Source organism: Salvelinus sp. IW2-2015, linkage group LG30 (genome assembly GCF_002910315.2).
Source record: "Salvelinus sp. IW2-2015 linkage group LG30, ASM291031v2, whole genome shotgun sequence".
NCBI classification, from domain to species: domain Eukaryota; kingdom Metazoa; phylum Chordata; class Actinopteri; order Salmoniformes; family Salmonidae; genus Salvelinus; species Salvelinus sp. IW2-2015.
The window spans coordinates 13,882,321-13,903,200 of record NC_036869.1 but is presented as its reverse complement, the minus strand read 5'-3'; the positions used below and the strand labels follow the sequence as shown (position 1 = coordinate 13,903,200).

At 42.7% G+C, this 20,880-nt stretch overlaps 1 protein-coding gene across 2 annotated transcripts in view; it reads right to left on the bottom strand.

The window, feature by feature from the left end:
• Positions 1–498: 498 nt before the first annotated feature.
• LOC111955245 (immunoglobulin superfamily DCC subclass member 3) overlaps positions 499–20,880 on the bottom strand; it is a 39,790-nt gene continuing 19,408 nt past the window's right edge. The window contains exons 6-14 of one of the 2 annotated variants that reach the window (XM_023975415.2): positions 16,689–16,847; positions 8,698–8,863; positions 7,439–7,689; positions 7,023–7,187; positions 6,058–6,246; positions 4,601–4,714; positions 4,222–4,351; positions 3,832–3,967; positions 499–3,067 (exon numbers count right to left, since the gene is read on the bottom strand). In XM_023975415.2, the coding sequence (XP_023831183.2) occupies positions 2,963–3,067; positions 3,832–3,967; positions 4,222–4,351; positions 4,601–4,714; positions 6,058–6,246; positions 7,023–7,187; positions 7,439–7,689; positions 8,698–8,863; positions 16,689–16,847 (1,415 nt within the window). In that variant the 3' untranslated portion in view covers positions 499–2,962. The remainder of the gene's footprint in view (positions 3,068–3,831; positions 3,968–4,221; positions 4,352–4,600; positions 4,715–6,057; positions 6,247–7,022; positions 7,188–7,438; positions 7,690–8,697; positions 8,864–16,688; positions 16,848–20,880) is intronic. The other variant, XM_070436083.1, reaches the window with a different exon arrangement.

The following is a 20,880-nucleotide window of genomic DNA, read 5'->3' as shown; positions in this document are numbered from 1 at the left end:
CATGTTTTTCTCTAATTTCTAACTAATTGTTTTACATCATCCTTACATTTCTACAAACCAAAAAAATGGGAAATTAGGGGTTACGGTAAAAAAAAAAAAAAAAATCACATAAAGTCTCAGTTTTGGTAACTTTTCCTGTCTACAGCAGTAAGAACAAAATGTTGAGGATAAATACATTTTTTAAAGAAGAACCAGCAAAGATTTGTATTAATGAGAAATCTAGTTCTGCCGCTAAATGGCTTCAAACTAAAAAGAAAAATAGTTAAAAACATCTCCCAGATCACAACACTTTTTTTTCTTTCGATATCACATTTGTTTCACCCCTTTCAATGATAAAATAAGAAACGAGACCGGGAGTCAAAGTCTTTGTCAGACTTTTATACTGCAGTGTCTTTGCTAAACCTTTAACACTCATTAGGGGTTTGACATGAACCTTGAGGACTGTAGAGCTTTATTAGGAAACCACCTCTTTTGGTCCTTTTCCTTGGAATATGGGAGCCACTTTACCCTGGTAAAGACTTTAATAACAGTTCAGTTACATGTCAACCAAGTGCGAGTAACAAGCACTTGTCTGATACTTAGACCTAAAATAGTTATGTTCTTTGGTTTATCCCGTTATCTTCTGTTAACAATTTAAAGCTGTTTTASATGATTCCTGTTGGCATATTTTGCCCTCAAGGTTCACGAACTGTCACAGAGTACACACATATACATACATACTGTCATACATACACGGATGGTCCTGTGCTTTGGTCATGAGTAAATGTCATCAAAGGTAAAGACTATGAATGTTAAAATATGTAAAAGGTATTTGGTCACAATAGTATTTTTCATAAGACAACTAGTTATTTGGCAATTTCAACTCTACTATTAGAAAGAGAAAGTAAGTACTCCTTTTTGTATCAACATAGAACATCTCCTTGAAAATATATCCCATTTTCATTTGGTTACTCTTTAAAGGTTAAAAGTTATATTCAACAAAATGTGATAGTWCCATGTCAAAAGGGGCAAGCCAAGAAATCCATACAAAAGGACTTGCTTCTATTAAACAAGGCTAACTCACGTATCCTATAATGGCAATTAAATCAAAAAGAATGTTTTTGGCTTAGGTTCAGTTAAAGCACTCTTCATACTGGCTACCCCTTAATACAGGAACAACAAAAATCTGAAAACAATGGCGTAGTTTATCTCTTAAAAGAAGGTTATGAAGGGAAAAAACGAAACCATTACAAATTGTACATCTTTGGACATCATTCAGCTTGGTTTTCATATAAAAACTTTTTTGGGATAGGCTGACGAGGTGTTCTACAGTGGAAACTAGTGCCATGTCCATGCGTTCCAGGTCAGTATCTCCGTTAAACTCCCCGGAAACAACATTTTCAGCCGTCGGCTCAAAGCACCCACAAGTTCCCATGGCAACCGATTTGGCATCTGGAGAGCCAACCAATCAGTATGGCCTAGAACAATCACCGGTTTGGCTTTGGGTCGGAGACCTTTCGAAATTCCATCGGGTTTGTGTGGACAAAACAAGCAAGTGACTTTACCCTTTTTTAAGGATGACCACCTCTTGTTTTTTTTGGAGGACTATGAAAAAGGCCAGAGCATATCTAATTTCCTTTCATAACGGGGCAAAGGATCGTAGATACATTCTTTCAGGTCCATGTTTTCCATAAGGTACCAACCAATCACAAATACATCTTTGGAGATGGACATTCGCACAACATAGGAGGTGTTGTCGCAGGTATGATCACCAAACAATTAAGAAGGCATGCCTGCATCTTGAAGGAAATTGACGTAAAATTACCAAACCTGTTGGACCCCCTCAGGCTTCGAACCGGACGGAGTTCTGTCTCGGGAGGTCCCTGGTAAGGACAAAGGCTTGTGCTCCTGACAAAGGATGGAGTGGGTTTGGCTAAGGCAAGTGGACAGGGTGTGGGGATGGTAACGCTCAGACACTGCCACAGTTTGGCTCTCCATGGCAGTCATCCAGGTGGGCACCCTGATGCGGGGCGGTGGCGGTGGCTGGCACGGGACTCTGGCATTGGCACAAGAAGTGAGGGGGAAGGGGGGATCAAGGGTATAGGATTTATTTTGGGGTTCTGAGGTAGGCTTGCTCAAGCAGCATCCAGCAGGCTAATGTTAGCCTCAACTGTTACTCGGACAGTCACATCAGACTGAGGTAGCTATCTTTGGAGGTAGATTTTGGTTAGAGTGGTTTGGGTAAAGGTGGGGGAGGGTTGTGGTTGCCTTTTATGGTTCCTCCGGACATTGAGGCTAGTATGGTGATAAAGACGATCAACTCAATAAGGCTATTAGCAAGGCCGCGTCGTCATTTGTGTCTGTTAAGTATTGCAGAGCTAAGGCTAATTAAAGGCAAACAAAAATTGAATGTTCCCTCTGACAAGAAGTTAGCAGGAATTCTCAGTGGAGTTTAGTACACTTAGTGCAAAGATTTCCTAAGTGGACCGGAACGTATATAGAGATCCTAAAAGGCCCCAGTAAGTCATTATATTTGGCATCAGCTGGGGCCTTATAAGCACAGTGCGAATGCATGTACTGTTACCAAGGGGACGTCATTGAAACAGAACATTTTGGTTATATCTGCTCCCCTTGGCAAGATAAGAAAGCCCAACATAATAGGACGGCATCTGTAGGAGGAGGCATTTCTCAAGGCTAGCGTTCTGAATTCACATGTGCATGTACACAGAACAGACTTTGGTTTAGGAGGAGGGAAGGCGAGAGAGTACAGTGGAAACATGGAGCCTTTTTTTGTTTGCAGCAGCAGGTTTTTGGGGGATGGATAGAACTATGGCGGACCCCTGGCATCACAGTACACTAGGGTGGCGTGTGGATGGGGATTTGGTTGGGCAGGCGAGGTGGAGTATCCATCAAGAGGCAAACCGTTGGGATGGAGGGTAGGTAAGGGTTGGTAAAGAAGGGTTTGGGGGGTTATTGGCCAATGTTAGCCTGTGCCCATGCCAGGCAGACCAAACGAGTGCTGCTCGATGAGGACCTGGCATTGGGCCGGACGCACCGGAGCCCCTCCATGACAGGTGGAGTCATGACTCTGGAAAAGAAAGAAAGACAAAAGACAGTGTCAGTCTATAATTTATTCCTCCTTTTGTCCACTGGTGATTGCTTCTGCATTGTTGTTGACCAATCATCTTGTTCACAATTTCTACTCCTGGACTTAGTAACATCGATATTGTTCAACACAGCTCTGGGGATCCAATTCAATCAAATAAAAAAATGAAGTGCCACGTTAGCCCCAAAGCTTTTGAAAAACACACTCTAGTCTCTAGAACACCTTGAAGTAATATCCTTTTTGCTTGACGTGGTAACAATGTTTCGTTCAGTGGTCAGGTAAGAAATCCAGGTTTGATTGACTAGAGCCCTGAGGCTTGTAATCTATCATGGGGTCAGAAATCACAGACGGATGAGATCTAGATCTCAAATCGAATAGTTGGATGAGCTTGTGACAACAGAGAGATGGGAGTGCGAGCATGATAGATCACTTCATCCTGAGATATCAGATGTCCTGAAGGTGTCAACTTTGTTTTAGAAACTGAGTTACAACTGGAGGCCAAACTACTTTGACGTCAATGCATGTGTCCTGGCAACCCATACCCTGCAGCTCTGATGTCATCGATGATTCAATTATAAGACTGCGACATCTATTTAGCCACCTCCTGTCTGTTACAGGGATGAAAATAGCCAATAGAACCGTGGGCAAACAAAACGAATGGCCACATTGCGTGAGAGGTTAGCTTAGTGTTTGCTGTGTAGTGAATGAGTCAGTATGCCAATGTCTCAGCGCACCGGCCCTCCTACCTGAGGCACTAACTCCAGGGTGACTTCTACAGGACGAGTGACCCCCTCTTTGGGGATCCCGTTTTGTCCCAGCTGTCCCCGGTCCTCCCCTCTTGGAACAGACCAGCTGTACTGAGTCCCTTTACTGCAGAACAAACTGGGGACATTAATACATTTCAATATTACATGCATACAAGTCCACTCTAAAAACGACACACACAGCTTCACAAATACAACTAACATGTAATATACCAAAGTTGATGTTCACAATATCACACTGACAAGATAAATCATAGGTGATCAGGATATATCTCAAGTTTACCTGGCCTTAAAAACCCAATCTGATAATGAAAGTACAGTACTAGAAGCAAAGCAACAGCTAGTGGTTCCCAACAGGTAGAACCTCCTTACCTGTGACGGTATCCAAACATGAGGAAGAGTACACAGAAGATGATGCAGGCCATGCCGATATGAATGCCCACCACTATACCACCCATCGAGCCCTCGCTCTCCTGTCTACAGGTACACTGGTTCTCCCCACCTGCAACCAAGAAACAAATGATGAGTACATCCATACATTCATTAGCCCGCACAAATACAGAGTCAGAAACATTATCAGAAAACATATTCTATCATTATGGCAATGCCAAACACAAGTCTAACTAATAGATTCATGCCAAAATAAACTTGAAGCAAAAAGGACAGAAGATTACCAAATAAATAATACTTGTCTAGAAATAGTGTTTATTTTGCAGTACTGACTCGACTCTAATATTTATTGGACACTCACCACTGGTTTTGGCACTGGTGCCTTCTTCTGCCAGTGACACCAGCCTCTTGGAGCAGTCGCTCTCGCCGTTCCCATTATAGGCCACTAGTTTGACTTCATACACCGCGCCGGTTTCTGCAAGAACAAGTCATAAGGCGACAGCGCCACATTATAAAATCCCTTCGACAATTTCGAAGGTCATATTTTTTTAAATGGGGAGACATTGAACAAGTTTTATTGACTGCTTGCGCGATATAAGCCAAGCTATTGATTGGGCGATTGAAAGAGATTGAATTTTGGGAGCATGTCATTTTTCACTCTTCCATGGACTGTTCCTTTCCCCTAATGCCTCCCTCCCTAACCCACTTACAACTGTCGTTCCTCTCACTCTGTCATCTCTATCTTGATATCTCCAACATCCTCCCATGTCTCCCTCTTTTAATCTTTCAATATAGATTTAGTCATTGCTACAGTATGAGCAAGCTTATGCTCTGAATGCAATGATGCCAATCAGTAGCTGACACCAACCCAGTCATRTTCCACTAGGTGGCTTTACATTTAACAGTTTTCTTTTTTACAGATACAGCAAAACATGTCAGAAAAAGATTACTAAAGGAACATTTGAAGATCTCCCTTTCACATTTCTGTGCTCCAGAGGGATATTACGTTTATCTTCCATGCACATGGTAATTAACTCGCTGTCACATGATCATTCAAATATGGGGTAATTGTTATTCTCTGCACCGCTACAACCTTTTAAATCCAGCTCTGGCTTGAAGCTAACCTCGTTGGAAAATCAATATCACATTTCATACGTTACATCTTCTTCAGAATTTTCTGACATTCAGTTATAGGAAAGAAACATGTGGTGGTAGTGCAGGAGTATAGGAGTGATTCAAGGTCCACACATGAAAGCTTGAACCCCAGGTGGGTGGTTAAGAAGACTGCTATGAGGGGAAAGCAATTAAAACTGCTGTCTTTCACCAGGGGTAAATTCAACTTATTTGAATGATGGCAAAGTCTTTAAAAATAATTTAAAATTATAATACTTTTTTATAATTTAATATATTATTATTTTATACCATCAAATATAATAAATYTAATCTTAATAAGAAWATAATAATAACTTTAGATAAAATAAAAACAAATTTAAACACCAATATCAAGTTGATTTTAAAGCCCTTGGCATGCTCATGTAATAAAGACTTTCAAACCCTCTAATTACATTTTTTTCTGGGCCTATTTATAGTTATTTCCTCACACTCTTATTATGCCAGCCTTATATCATTAGTGTTACAATGACAAATTATTTCCAGTGTCTAAGAGACAAATAAAACCAAACTAATAATACACAGTCTCTGCTGCTGGAGGTGGTATGAGTCTGTCCTTGCATAATGCATTCTCTCTGTCTCTGTCTCTGTCTCTGTCTCTGTCTCTGTCTCTGTCTCTGTCTCTGTCTCTCTCATTCTCTCTCTCACCAAGGCGGGAGATGGTGTGGGCATTGACGTGGCAAGGGAACTGAACTGGCCCCTGGAAGTCGGCATGGGGGACCCTGCGGTAGGTGAGCCTGAAGCCCTCTGCCTTGCCAGGCTTGCTGGGGAGCTCCCATAGCACCTGGACTGCAGTGGAGTTCACCACCTTGGTGAAGAAGGTAGGGGGAGAGGGCACTACAGGAGGACAGATGAAGATTAGAACATTGGATGTAAAAAATAGAAATGAATCATTGATTGAAAAGGTCAGCGGAAAGATAGAAAGACTATAGATGGTTAGAGAAGCAGTATGAATGAGAGATTGTGTAGTAATTCAATTCATATGGAGAGAGAGAAAAAGAGAGGGGTGAGGATGGAATGATGATAAAACTCAGAGATAGTAAGACAGGGAGGAAAAACAAGGGAGTGTTTATCAGTGACAGTAGATGGTTGGAATAGTATATGGGAAATGAAATAAGTGCACAGACATGGAGAGAACAGATGAGAAAAGTGGGATGTGAGATGTAAAATTGATGAAATTACATAAAGAGAGGGACGAGGCGATAAACACKTTTGATCGATCACAGGTTGTAAATAAAAAATCTCAATCTTACACCAGCCATATTCTAAATCTTATACTAGTCTAGCTACATCATCCTAAGCACTCTGCTGTCCACTTTGTGCAATATACATGGAGCTACTGTATTTGGGGTAGGGGGAAGTACAGTTTGACATTTTCTCCCATAATATAATAGAACCCATTTATTTGGTTACATTTAAATACAGTATCTATGTTTAGGAATGCTTATAAATGGGAGTACATGTTTTTAAATGTTTACAAATAATAAAATACTCATTTATTAATAGTATATGTACACTATAGGTATAATCATACACAGTTTATAAATGGTTATTGTTGAAAGTAATTATAAAGTGTAAGTGATCGTAGCAATAGCATGTTCCTGGTGACTTACCGCCCCCTAGTGTTGTGGCGACCACAGTGCTGGACTGCTGGCTGGCGCCCAGTGGGGAGTAGGCCTTGAGGTAGATGGAGTAGGTGGTMGCTGGCTCCAGGTTGGTGAAGTCATGCTGGAAGGTAGTTTTACTGACTGCCTCCTGCAGCTCTCTACTGTCTGGCTCTGGGAGGAACAACAAGCAGTGTTATAATTAGSGTTAGGTTCCATTGCAGCAGGCACACTCAGTCAAGTGCAGCTAAAGTATTTAAAAGAAAAGAAAATATTATCTCAATTTCTTAAAAAATCTGTCCTTAGTAAACATATCATTAGGCTGGCTTTCACCTGGCCAGTTCTTTTACATCAGCACAATGGAGGAGAAGAGGCTAGCTCTGCTTTGAACGCTGACAGATTATCACACAAGGACTCTCACTCACCGCTGATCTTGCGGATGTGGAGCACATAGCCGATGATGCCGTCGGTGATCTCTACGGGCGGCTGGATCCAAGCGAGCTGCAGGGCGCTGGGGGAGAGGGCGGTGGCCGTGAGGCCCTGGGGGGAGTCGGGCAGATCCTTAGCCAGGGACACGGCCAGACGGGCGCTAGCCTGGTTGGTGCCGGCCATGTTCTCAGCGATGCACTGGTAGATGGCCTCGTCCTCCGAGGTGATGCGCGTCACGGCCAGGGTGCTGGAGGATGTAGATTAAAGATGATTTTTTAAATCATTTATTTGAGTTAGGACATATTAAAACATTGATATATTGGGTAAACAACAAGGGTTAATTTCTAACAGATGGGTTGGTTGTATGAATATGCATTCAAGCAAATATTCAGATATACAATGGAATTATTTGTGATTCAAAACATAATCAGGCAGCTAATGAATCCCATCCTCTCGTGTTCTGTGCAAATGCAGAACTTCAGCCTACTGAACAGAGAGAGAGATGTCAGCCACTGTCYAACAGTGCTACCTTGAGGTGGAATATATGAACTGCTCTTCTGTAGGTCTGACCAGTCTTGATGAGAATGATATCATACCAGCACTAACTGATTTATATCACTTGAGAGGATGGGACCATGGTCCCAAAGCGTACACATCATTCAGTTAAATTGGTCATTCATAAATAATGTCTCGGATGTGTCAAGGCAAAAACATTAAACACAGGATAATGGAAAGATCAGCATAATTTCAAAATAGATTTTACACATATTTCACCATTTCTGTTCATGGACTGTAGCCTAAATCAACTGCTAGTATGTGGGAATAACAAAATAATCTCTATTGCTGCCCAACTTTAGTAGTTAATTTCTGCTTTCAGTGGACAACCTTGGTTCCAGAGAATCAGGATGTTGATTTGGGGGTCTGACTTTACAGATTTAGCGTCTATTGTCGACGAATGTTTTACTGATTTTGATATGTGTTTGTTTTACATACTTAAGCTGAATGCACTGACTGTAGGCCTAATTCACTATAGATAAGACTAAATGACAAAAAAAACGTACATGTAAATCCAGGGGTGTATTCATTATATAACCTGCTTACCGTTTAACAACCAAATGGAAGCAAACACAGCAAAACAAGAGTTTCTATTGGACAAATTCAGGGAGGTCCCTTCCRATTTCATTCAGTTTGCTTCCGTTTAAGAAATGTTTTGCAACAGAATCGGCGGAATGAATACACCTCTGGTGTACAGTACCTGTTGTTGTTGGTGAGCTTGACATTGTCACCGGGCATCAGGATCTTGCCATTCTTCAGCCAGATGAGGTGAGGCTCGGGGACGCCCTGGGCCACACAGGTGAACACAGCACTGCCTCCRGCTGGTTTTGAGACAGACTGCGGCCACTGCATGAARTCAGGGGGAGCTGGTGGGAAGAGAATMATGTAAATTCAGCAAAAAAAGAAACYTCCTCTCACTGTCAACTGTGTTTATTTTCAGCAAACTTAACATGTGTAAATATTTGTATGAACTMAACAAGATTCAASAACTGAGACATAAACTGAACAWGTTCCACAGACATGTGACTAACAGAAATGGAATAATGTGTCCCWGAACAAAYGGGSYGGGGGTCAAAATGAAAAGTAACAGTCAGTATCTGGTGTGGCCACCAGCTGAATTAAGTACTGCAGTGCATCTCCTCATGGACTGCACCAGATTTGCCAGTTCTTGCTGTGAGATGTTACCCCACTCTTCCACCAAGGCACCTGCAAGTTCCCTGACATTTCTGGGGCGAATGGCCCTAGCCCTCACCCTCTGATTCAACAGGTTCCAGACGTGCTCAATGGGATTGAGATCTGGGCTCTTCGCTGGCCATGGCAGAACACTGACATTCCTGTCTTGCAGGAAATCACGCACAGAACGAGCAGTATGGCTGGTGGCATTGTCATGCTGGAGGGTCATGTCAGGATGAGCCTGCAGGAGGGTACCACATGAGGGAGGAGGATGTCTTCTCTGTAACCCATAGCGTTGAGGTTTCCTGCAATGACAACAAGCTCAGTCCAATGATGCTGTGACACACCGCCCCAGACCATGACGGACCCTCCACCTCCAAATCGATCCCACTCCGTACAGGCCTCGGTGTAACGCTCATTCCTTCGACAATAAACGCGAATCCGACCATCACCCCTGGTGAGACAAAACCGCGACTCGTCAGTGAAGAGCACTTTTTGCCAGTCCTGTCTAGTCCAGCAACGGTGGGTTTGTGCCCATAGGCGACGTTGTTGCCGGTGATGTCTGGTGAGGACCTGCCTTACAACAAGCCTACAAGCCCTCAGTCCAGCCTCTCTCAGCCTATTGCGGACAGTCTGAGCACTGATGGAGGGATTGTGTGTTCCTGGTGTAACTCGGGTAGTTGTTGTTGCCATCCTGCATCTTTCTTTTGGTTTTTTTCAGAGTCAGTAGAAAGGCCTCTTTAGTGTCCTAACTTTTCATAACTGTGACCTTAATTGCCTACCATCTGTAAGCTGTTAGTGTCTTAACGACCGTTCCACAGGTCCATGTTCATTAATTGTTTATGGTTCATTGAACAAGCATGGGAAACAGTGTTTAAACCCTTTACAATGAAGATCTGTAAAGTTGTTTGGATTTTTATGAATTATCTTTGAAAGACAGGTTCCTGAAAAAGGGACGTTTCTTTTTTTGCTGAGTTTATTTGTTGTAAGTGTATTGATTCATCTTTGTATCAATTGCATTTGCTTGTGATACTATGTAACTTTGCATGAAAGTAAAATATAGGACTAGCACTTTCAAAAAGTCAAGAGGGGAGGTGGAGGATATGAGGAAAACGGAAGGAGGCCAATAGGAGAGGAGAAGAGGGGAGAGGAGAAGAAAGGAGAGTAAGCAGGTTAGTGATGTGGAGCGATAAAAAGGTTGTTTGGAGAAAAGATAGGAAGAAGGCAGAAGAACAGTTGTACAAAAAAGAGGAGGATGACAATAGAGGAAAGATTTTGAGGGTGAAAGTAGAGAGAGGGAGAAAGGCATTGATTAGAATGACAAGGTCTTTTGGGGGAGAGCATTGAGTTCTATGTGCTGCCAGTCTTATAATGAACTATAGAGGGCAGTACTGATCATGTTTTTGGGCAGCTGTACTATCATATGAAGGTGGTTATGATCATTGCAGTCCTTATAGTAAGGACCTTGAGAAGTGAATGTGATTTGATCATATCTCTAGACCCTATAGTTTTATACAGTTTCCTCTAACTTGGTAGAAACATAGCTCTCAGATCTAACTATCTAAATACACAGTAGGCCCCTGAGTTTGTCCTGACCATGTGACCTGACCAGGAAACACTTTGTCCTTAGTTATAGTAGCCTATAGCATACTACCCACATTACATATACCTCAATGTGTATCAATACATACAAACATCCCTACATGTACCACAACAGATCGATAAAAACATTCCCAATGATTTCCCCTCCTCTCCTCTTCCCGGAGCTTGAACTTAACATATGGAGAGCCTTCCAGAGGACAGCCTAGCCTAATCTAACCCTAACCCCAGTCCCCACTTCTCTATCCCCCTCTGACCCTGTCTGGCCCTCCGGTGTCCCCGGGACAGATGTAGGGTTCGTCGTCCCGCCTGACACCAGGCTCAATAGCACACAATGGGACATGCATATATGTAGAGACCCCCAGCCCCTTTGCCCCTAAGCATCTAATTGATCTATTGACACTGACACCCCCTGAGGCCCTGCCCTCACCCCTCCCTGGCTGAGACCCAGAGAGACTGGGCCTGGGAAGAGAGAGAAACAGGGTCCAGGGGGAGGTAGAGAGGGAGGGAGGGAGAGTATGAGAGAAGACAGAGAGAGTGCGAGAGAGATATAGAGAAAGGGAGCGAGAGAGATGGAGAAAGAAAGAAAGGGAGAGGGATGGATGGAGAGATGAGGTTGTGAGTACTGGAGGGTGTGTGGGGGGGGTCAAGGGTCATAGAGACACCCATTAAAATAGAAGACCATTAATCAATGGAAGCATAGATTTTATATTCCCCAAACTGCTTTCCCTCTGATGGGCCCCAATTTCTTTAAACATATGGACACCAATACAGATCCCCAGGATCTATAAAAGGCTTGGAGGGAGTTGTTGTTGAGCAATGGCCGTCAGAGTGTCTTTTGTCTTTTGCTTGTTTGTTTAATCGGTAAGAGGAATGTTGAGGGAGATGTGAGGACATAGAGAGACATGAAAAGAAATTGAATTGCAAGAGAACTCGTGGAGTTAATCTGAAGTTCACTTCAGCCTGTCTTGTAGCTGCCTGTTTGAGTATGTCATTAAATCTAAGGCATTGCCWGCTGTGGCACTGAGCATTGTAGRMTTTAGGTTAATGGCCTTCAAATATGTCTACACTATGTTTTTTCCATTATATTTCACACCGAATTCTCACAGAGCTCTAATGGATGATGTACAATAACTTGAAATTGAGAGTGACTATATCATGTCACMAGCCTGATGATGTGTCATTTCATTATTGGTGATGATAGCATGCACTGCTTTCATGCACCCAGCCTGCTGCTGTTCTGTGAATAAGTTGCGTTTGTGTTAGGGTTAGGAGAGATGATGACGGCGGCGGGGGGGACTAGTGAGGGATAAATATTGGGCCGATTGTTGGGAGGGGCGACTGGAATGGATGTCTGAAGCACAAGGGGGGTGTTTTGTGTGTGTGTGTGTGTCACATGTGTGTGTAAGTGTGTCATCAATCTACACCCAAATAGCCTTCTCTCGCCATGACTCCAGGTACACTTCACACTTCAGCTAAGTTTTTTGGTTTAAGTGGAACGTAGAAAAACTCATRTTCTCACTGGTTTTATTACATGTTCTTTACACCCAATAGAGGTGGAGCCAAGGAGAGAATTGCTGTCCATCCCTTCAGCTAGTCAACTGTGTCTCTCCAGCTGAGATCTGTCAGCTTCAGTGTCCATACAGGCCAATCCATAGCACGTATTGATCAATTAGTCTTTTAGCAGAGTCTTAGACCTGACCTTGAGTTTCATCACCAGGGTCATTCCTCATCACTTTCCTTCCTTTGTTTAGCTTTTTGTCTTTTGTGGTAGGAGTATATTTTGAAATATATATCACGTAGATTATGTTGTTACTAGTTATAATTTCCTAGATAGTGTGAATCAGAGCTATATAGAGATCCTTATACAGTATGACTTGAATATGGCCCTCATCTCAGTTACTTCATATACATTGTGTGAAGTATATTTATCAAAAAGTAACTGATTTAGTTCTAACACAATTMATTTTGTATATCGAGTTTTGGAATATGTTTTACATATTTACATAATAGACACAATTTGGTATGTTTCTAAAATGTGTTTTATAGTCCGCTTACAAAGTATGACGGTGATGTTTTTAAGTTTCTACATTCGGATATTTATGTTTTCTAATCCATATGGTGTGTTCTGTCACTTAAGTGACACATTCATGAAATAATACCCTCTTTCCAAATATGTATGTTCTACTTTCTGACATATATGCCGTTTGGTTCTGACACTCATATCTAACAAGAGCAAGTCCCCCTCAGTAAGCCGACAGCTATGGGATCTGCATTTTAAAGCATTTCAACGATTCCAACCTTRTCCACATTTTTCATATGAAAATGTTCTACCCCAAAATGGATGAGGGGATGGTTATAACTGGCGCTCCATTCAGAGAAAGCAGTCATCACACAATGGCCTGGCACCCTTTGTGTCCCCCCTCACTCGGTGTGTCCCCCTGAACTCTGTCCCCCACCGCCTGACCACCAGCTGTGACGAGAACAACTGCCGGCGCCCCCCCCACCCACCCAAACACCGTAGTAATGAACGACAGGGGGTGGGGACTGGGGGAGTGGTCACCTTCCTCCCTCTTTGGGGATGCATTTATCTTACCCTCCTCCACCTCCAACCCCACCCCCTTCTCTCTCTCCTTCCATATCTGTCCAGTCCGGTACGGTGTCCCGTCCTCTCTCCTCCCTGACTTCGACGATTTTCCTATAGCAGGCCCTCCAGGACAGGGACAGGAGTAAGGGATGAGAGGTGATCCCTCCCCTCCCACACACAATGACCATCTTCACCTTCTGCTCCTTCTTTTTTCTCCCTCGTTCTTTCTCTCCTCTCTCCCATTGTTCAAATCTCTGGCCTTGCATCTGTCCTGTCCTATCCTGGCTGTCCTCCTGTCCTGTCCATGACCATGACTGGTTCAAGAGCAGAAGGGAGAGGGAATTGGACTGTCTGTCATGAGGACAGTGTGTGTGAAAGAGCAGACCTCTATGCCCTCCAATAACCTCCTTTACGCAGTGCATATGGCTAAGGGTCTCCAACTTTAAAGTAGGACTTTCAACTTGTGTGGAGTCTGACATCATAATAACAGCATGATATGTCAGGGTATTTCATATTATTCTATATTATCAGACTTGCCTTATTGGCAGGAATAGGGAACATGTGAGAGCTAAAAATAGGTGAATGAATTAGTCTCATGGTCATTGCTATTCTATATGATTTGTGCCTAACCAATACCTTTGTATCATTATTATTGGGTGCAGCATGGCAATTTTAAGTCCATACTATGGTGGTGGATTGTAGCCAAAGTATAAAGTATCATAGAAAATATTGAGAGGACATCCTAGCTTAATATACCCCGAGTATCACACTTTGAAAGGGACTAAGATTTTAAGTCACTTTGGGCCTCCATTTGACATTGACAATGTCCATGAACCAATAATTTCACCCATTTCATGTGACCACCATCCTAAAAAGGTCTTTGTTCTTTTTTCTTTAACAAATAGAGAAATAAATCAATTAATTAATACATTAAAGACCACCTCGTCCAGGGCCAATCCACTTGTGAAAGACTGATAGGGAGAACTATTGATTGACCAGGTCAAAGAGGCTGACACAACATGGATATGGGAGAGCCTTAACAGCTGGGTGCAAAGTAGAGTGATTTAAATGGAATACGGGGGTGAAGGGATATATGGATATCTAGGTTACATGACTAAGATGTAGGCCTACCTTCTTTTAGTTTTTTACTTTCTAGGTAATATTTTGCTAGCTTGGTATCAGGTAACATTTTGCTAGCTATAGGTTACATTTTGTTAGGRATTATGTAAGGTGTTGGTAGCTAGGGATTGTAACAGTTTGCTTACTACTAGCTATTGTAACTAAGCAAGCAAGCCTTGTCGAAACCAGAACGCCCATAAGGGCAGGAGCCTATCTCCTGTTCCTGTAGCTTGAGGCAGCTTTATGTACAAGTACACCCCCTGGGCAGGACGCTAGCCTATCACAGGTATTGTAACTACGTATTGTAATAAGTCCTTCAAAACAACTATATTTGGCTAGATCATTAAGGAAAAGCTAAAGACATTGTAATATACTGATTGACTTTGAAAGTGCAAATGCAATATTAGATATATTACATCAACATCAATATATTGCATATACAGTATCAGTTACATAGTCAGTGGCAATTATCGCTTCTAGAGAGGCAGGGGAGCAAACACATGATGCTGATATACAGTGCATTCGGAAAGTATTCAGATCCCTTGACTTTTTCCAGATTTTGTTACGTTACAGCCTTATTCTAAAATGGATTAAATWGTTTTTTTCCTCTGATAAATCTACACACAATACCCCATAATGACATTTTAACATCTTTGCAAATGTATTAAAAATGAACAAATGAAATATCACATTTATGTAAGTATTCAGACCCTTTACTCAGTACTTTGTTGAAGCACTTTTGGCAGTCTCTGAGCTCTATGGACAATTCCTTCATGGCTTGGTTTTTGCTCTTACATGCACTGTCAACTGTGGGACCTTATATAGACAGGTGTGTGTCTTTCCAAATCATGTCCAATCAATTGAATTTACCACAGGTGGACTCCTATCAAGTTGTAGAAACATCTCAAGGATGATCAATGGATACAGGATGCACCTGAGCTCAATTTCGAGTCTCATAGTAAAGGGTCTGAATACTTATGTAAATAAGCTATTTCAATACATTTGCAAAAATGACAAAAAAACTGTTTCCACTTGTCATTTAGGGGGTATTATGTGCAGATTAATGAGAATCCATTTCAATCAATTTTATAATAAGGCTGTAATGTCACAAAATGTGAAAAAAGTCAAGGGGTCTGAATACTTTCCAAATGCTCTGTAATCCTATCCATAGTTGTTTATGGTAGGGCAATTTTTTTCCTATTATGTTGTTGGTCGCTCACATTACCCAGAGATGGTCCTTAGTATATTGGTCAACCCTTAGGATAGCCAATTAAAATGGGGGAGGGTGAAATAGGAGGAGGGTGAACATATGGACAGTTCCTGGGTGATGGATGGGCCTGATGGATGAGGTATTGGTAGCAGTGGACACACACACACACACACACACACACACACACACACACACACACACAAGTCCAGCTGGAGACCAGTGTCAATGCTTAATTACAAGTGGGAACTCGGGGTCTCTCTCCCGCCAATAGTATCACCAAAAACGACCAACCCCCATCCACCCCGGTACCTAACCCCTCCCTTCAAAGCTCTAAGGGGGCCAAAGGTGGGGTGAAAGGGTGGAGCTTGGGTATCGACTCCTCTCTCCCAAACTCACCCCTTTTCCTTCCCTTCCCTGGCAGAAGTCATGGCCAAATCCAATACAGGTTCATGTGATGGGATCAGCAAGTCCCAATAGCCCAAAGCCCAAACCCTACACCCACACACTCCCACCACCACCACACTTTCTGGACATTGACCCCCCCCCCCCATCCCCTATCCTGCTCCTGTGATCATGTGTATCTGTCAGTGTCATGATCAGTTGATGGTCAGTTACTGACCCAGGATAAAGCTTTATCAATGTGATCAGCAGCACTGGGTTGAAACGATAGAACCATTGGCTGAGGCTCACTCTGTGACATGTAAAGCTATTCTTGGAGGATATCACTTACTGTATAAATGCTTAATTAATCATTTAAACTTTACTTTGACTCAGGCTCTGCCTCTTTAGTGAGGTGAGGCAGGTACAGTATTACCGTTTGCAGACTATTGTGTTGACCTTAACTGTTCTCTCCTGGCTCTGATATTTAATTTTCACATTGTCATGTTCAGCACAGTGCCAGCAACATTGTTGGATGCGAAACTAGGCCAGCTCAGTACAACTTGGCTCAGGTTACTTCGGCATAGTAGTGTGAAAAGGGTATAAGTGTTAGGAGGGAGCTCACCTTGCACCACCAGTCTTCCCAGTGCAGTACGCCTCATCCTGGTCCCGGGGCGGTTGGCGGCGCACACGTACACCCCCGAGTGCTGCAGCGACACGTCCGAGATCATCAGGTTTCCAGTGCCCAACACCTGGATGCCCTCCACCCCGATGGAGCGCCCATCTGGAGAGAGCACACACACACAAAGGAATAAGACATAGGCCAACATAATACAAAAAAACACAGGGTTTAATGAAAATCAAGTTTGAAACCGTAAGCTTATAGGAGGGTTGGTTGTTTAGCAACAAAATCAACACGTGCACAACTATGTGGCAAAACAGGTTTGGCTTACATTGTTGACAACATGTAAACTATATTTCATCTCCAATGTTTATTAAAAACAAAGTTGTACAATGAGCACTTGTTGTCTCTCAAATACATCATTGCAATTGTTGGTTAGCTAGCTAGCACATTTTTGCCATGTTAGCATAGATGTGACATCAGTCAAAACACCTCAAAACAAGTTATGGTATCAAGAAGAAGATAAAACTAACTAAAACGAGCCACTTACGATTCCCCACACGACAGTTTATTGTCATTGTTGCTAGCTATCTGGCCACCCACAATCACAACAACAACAGCCTTCTGCCCCATTGAAGGGGCACATTATTTTCGTGATGTTCTCAACTCACTCATCTATAGAGCAACATAGTGCATCACGAAAAATAATGTGCCCCTTCGATGGGCAGAAGGTTTGTTGTTGTGATTGTGGATGGCTAGATAGCTAGCAACAATGACAATAAACTGCCGTGTGGGGAATCGTAAGTGGCTCATTTTTAGTTAGTTTTATCTTCTTCTTGATACCATAACTCAGGGGTCGGGACCTTTTGACTAAGAGAGCCATGAAAGCAAAAAAATGGAAATTATTTCAGTGAGAGCCATATAATATATTTTAAAAGTGAATTCAACTAAATGTCAGTATAATAAAAGCCTCTGAATTTATTCTTAAATAATGTTGTTATAATACTCACCATTAATGCGACTTCTGGTGCTGCATGGATTTGCTGATGTCTTTGTAGTCTGGTTGGTACTTGGTGAGGTTAAGCTTCATGCAAGCGTTGAGGCTTTCATCCGTTAAACGTGATCGTAGGTTGGACTTGATGTTTTTAAGATGTGAGAATGACTGCTCCACAATGCATACGTAGATCCAAACATGGTCAATACCAGCAATACTCACACGCCTGCAGTGTGTGGCTATGTGATAGAAGCGCGTTCCAAGTTTTGAGAATCAGCTGGTCTTCGGTTGAAGTTTTTTCATTTCTGTCCACATGTGCTTGCTCGGCAACTCCGCTTTCTGTCGTGTGATTCTTTCCAAATCTTCATTCAGTGACTTGAACTTATTCACCCACATGTCTGAGGCCTTCAGGTCAGCCACTTCTGCTTCAAAATCTCTGACGGAGACACCAGGAATGTAACTCAGGTCGGCTGTGTTCAGTGAACACTCGTTTGGAAGGGTGATGAACTTAAAAGACGAGTGTTGCTCACGAAATTCTCCAAAGCGTGCTTTGAAGGACTGTAGGAGACTGGATGTGCAGCGAGCTAGCTGGTGGATCAAAGTTTTGAATAGGCTCACTTGCTGTGCATGCATCTTTAAATTGGCTCAGTTTTTCAAAATGTAGTAAACGACCTGTTTCAAGATCCATGATGAAAAGTTCTAGCTTGTTTTCAAAAGCAAACACAGCTTGTTGAAGGGATAACACTGTATTTCCAATGCCTTGCATTTTCACGTTGAGCTGGTTCAGATGTTCAGTCATATCTACGAGATAGTAAAAACTTGAGGAGCCACTCAGTTTCGGCTAGCTCAGGATGCTCGATGCCTTTCATTTCAAGGAAAGTCCGGATTTCTTTCAGGCAAGCCGCAAAACGGCTAAGCACCTTCCCTCTTGACAACCAACGCACATTGCTGTGCAAAAGCAGACCAGGATAGTTATTTCCAACTTCATCCAGCAGTGTTTTAAACTGCGATCATTTAAGGCTCGAGCAACAATAAAGTTGATCACACGAATGACCAGCGACATCACTTCCCCAAACTGCCTGTCACACATTCTGAGCACAATAGCCTCCGTGGTGTAGAATGCAATGGAAACTGAGATGGGTCTATTTCATGTTCACGGAGAAGCGCCAAATCCTTTTTTTATTCCCCACCATACACGGAGCACCATCAGTACACACTGAGAGAAGTTTATCCATAGGTAGATTTTTTCTTGAGCAAACTCCATGAAAGACTAAATAAATCCTCACCTCTTGTGGCCCTTTTAAATGGCAGAACTGGCAAGACTTTCTTCGCGCAGTGTGTCACCAACAGCATATCTTGCAATCACGCTGAACTGCGACAAATGGCTCACGTCTGTTGACTCATCCAAAGCCAGGGAAAGAACGGCGCTGCATTTATGTCCTTCACTTGCGTTTCCTCCACTTTGTTTGCCATCACGATGGTACGATCATGAACAGTTCTTGCCGACAGAGGCATGTCTTGTATCCGTTTAATTATCTTGTCTTTGTTCGGAAGATCATCAAAAAGTTCATTGGCTACATCCAGCATGAACGTTTAGCATACTCGCCATCTGTGAATGGTTTTCCGTTCCTCACTATGCTAAAGATCCAGCAAAGCTAGCGGAATTATAGTCACCTTGCCGGGTCCATACGCGGAGTTGCTGCTGGCTAGCTTGCACCCTGCTTCAGTAGCTCTTGGCACGCTTTCTTTCTGCTGTCTCCCGCAGGGTATTTTGATGCAAAGGTAGCATGGCGTGTGTCGAAGTGCCGCTTTACATTCGACCGTTTCATCGATGTAATTTTGTCATTGCAAATTAGACACCCGCAGAACCTGCTCTCTCCACAAAGGCGAATTCTTCGGTCCATTCGTCCTGAAATGTACGATACTCGTCATCTTTTTTCTTTTCGCCATCTTCTTCGTCGAAGGTTAGCTTTGAGCTAATGACCGAGCAGACTGATTCAAAAGGAGGCGTTTACCTGTTTTACCTAGCAACGGCCAACGTAGCCAGTATCATTTAATTAAAATAATGGACAATTGCTCCTGCAGCCCTGAACAGGACATGAGCAGTGAAAAATCGATGGATGGATTAAAACAAGGAGTTTGTAGCGATGAGACAAGATAGTAATTACTAGCGATTGCATACCACGAAAATTGGGGAGAAAAGGGGAAAAATGTATTTAAAAATAATAATAAAAATAAAAAAAGTGAGAATATTTTGTTTTATCTGCGAGCCAGATGCAATCATCAAAAGAGCCACACCTGGCTCGAGAGCCATAGGTTCCCGACCCCTGCCATAACTTGTTTTGAGGTGTTTTGACTGATGTCACATTCTGTGCTAACATGGCAAGAATGTGCTAGCTAGCTAACCAACCATTGCAATGATGTATTAGAGAGACAACAAGTGCTCATTGTACAACTTGTTTTTAATAAACATTGGAGATGAAATATACTGTAGTTTACATGTTGTCAACAATGTAAGCCAAACCTGTTTTGCCCTATAGTTGTGCACGTGTTGATTTTGTTGCTAAACAAAACCAACCCTCCTATAAGTTTAAGGTTTCAAAACTTGATTTCATTAAACCCTGTGTTTTTTGTATTTATGTTGGCCTATGTCTTATTCCTTTTGTGTGTGTGCTCTCTCCAGATGGGCGCTCCATCGGGGGAGGGCATCCAAGGTGTTGGGCACTGGAAACCTGATGATCTCGGACGTGTCGGCTGCAGCACTCGGGGTGTACGTGTGCGCCGCCAAACCGCCCCGGGACCAGGATGAGGCGTACTGCACTGGGAAGACTGGTGGTGCAAGGTGAGCTCCTCCTAACACTTATACCCTTTTCACACTACTATGCCGAAGTAACCTGAGCCAAGTTGTACTGAGCTGGCCTAGTTCGCATCCAACAATGTTGCTGGCACTGTGCTGAACATGACAATGTGAAAATTAAATAACAGAAGCCAGGAGAGGAACAGTTAAGGTCAAACACAATAGTCTGCAAAACGGTAATACTGTACCTGCCTCACCTTCACTAAAGAGGCAGAGCCTGAGTCAAAGTAAAGTTTAAATGATTAAAAACATTTATACAGTAAGTGATATCCTCCAAGAATAGCTTTACATGTCACAGAGTGAGCCTCAGCCAATGGTTCTACGTTTCAACCCAGTGCTGCTGA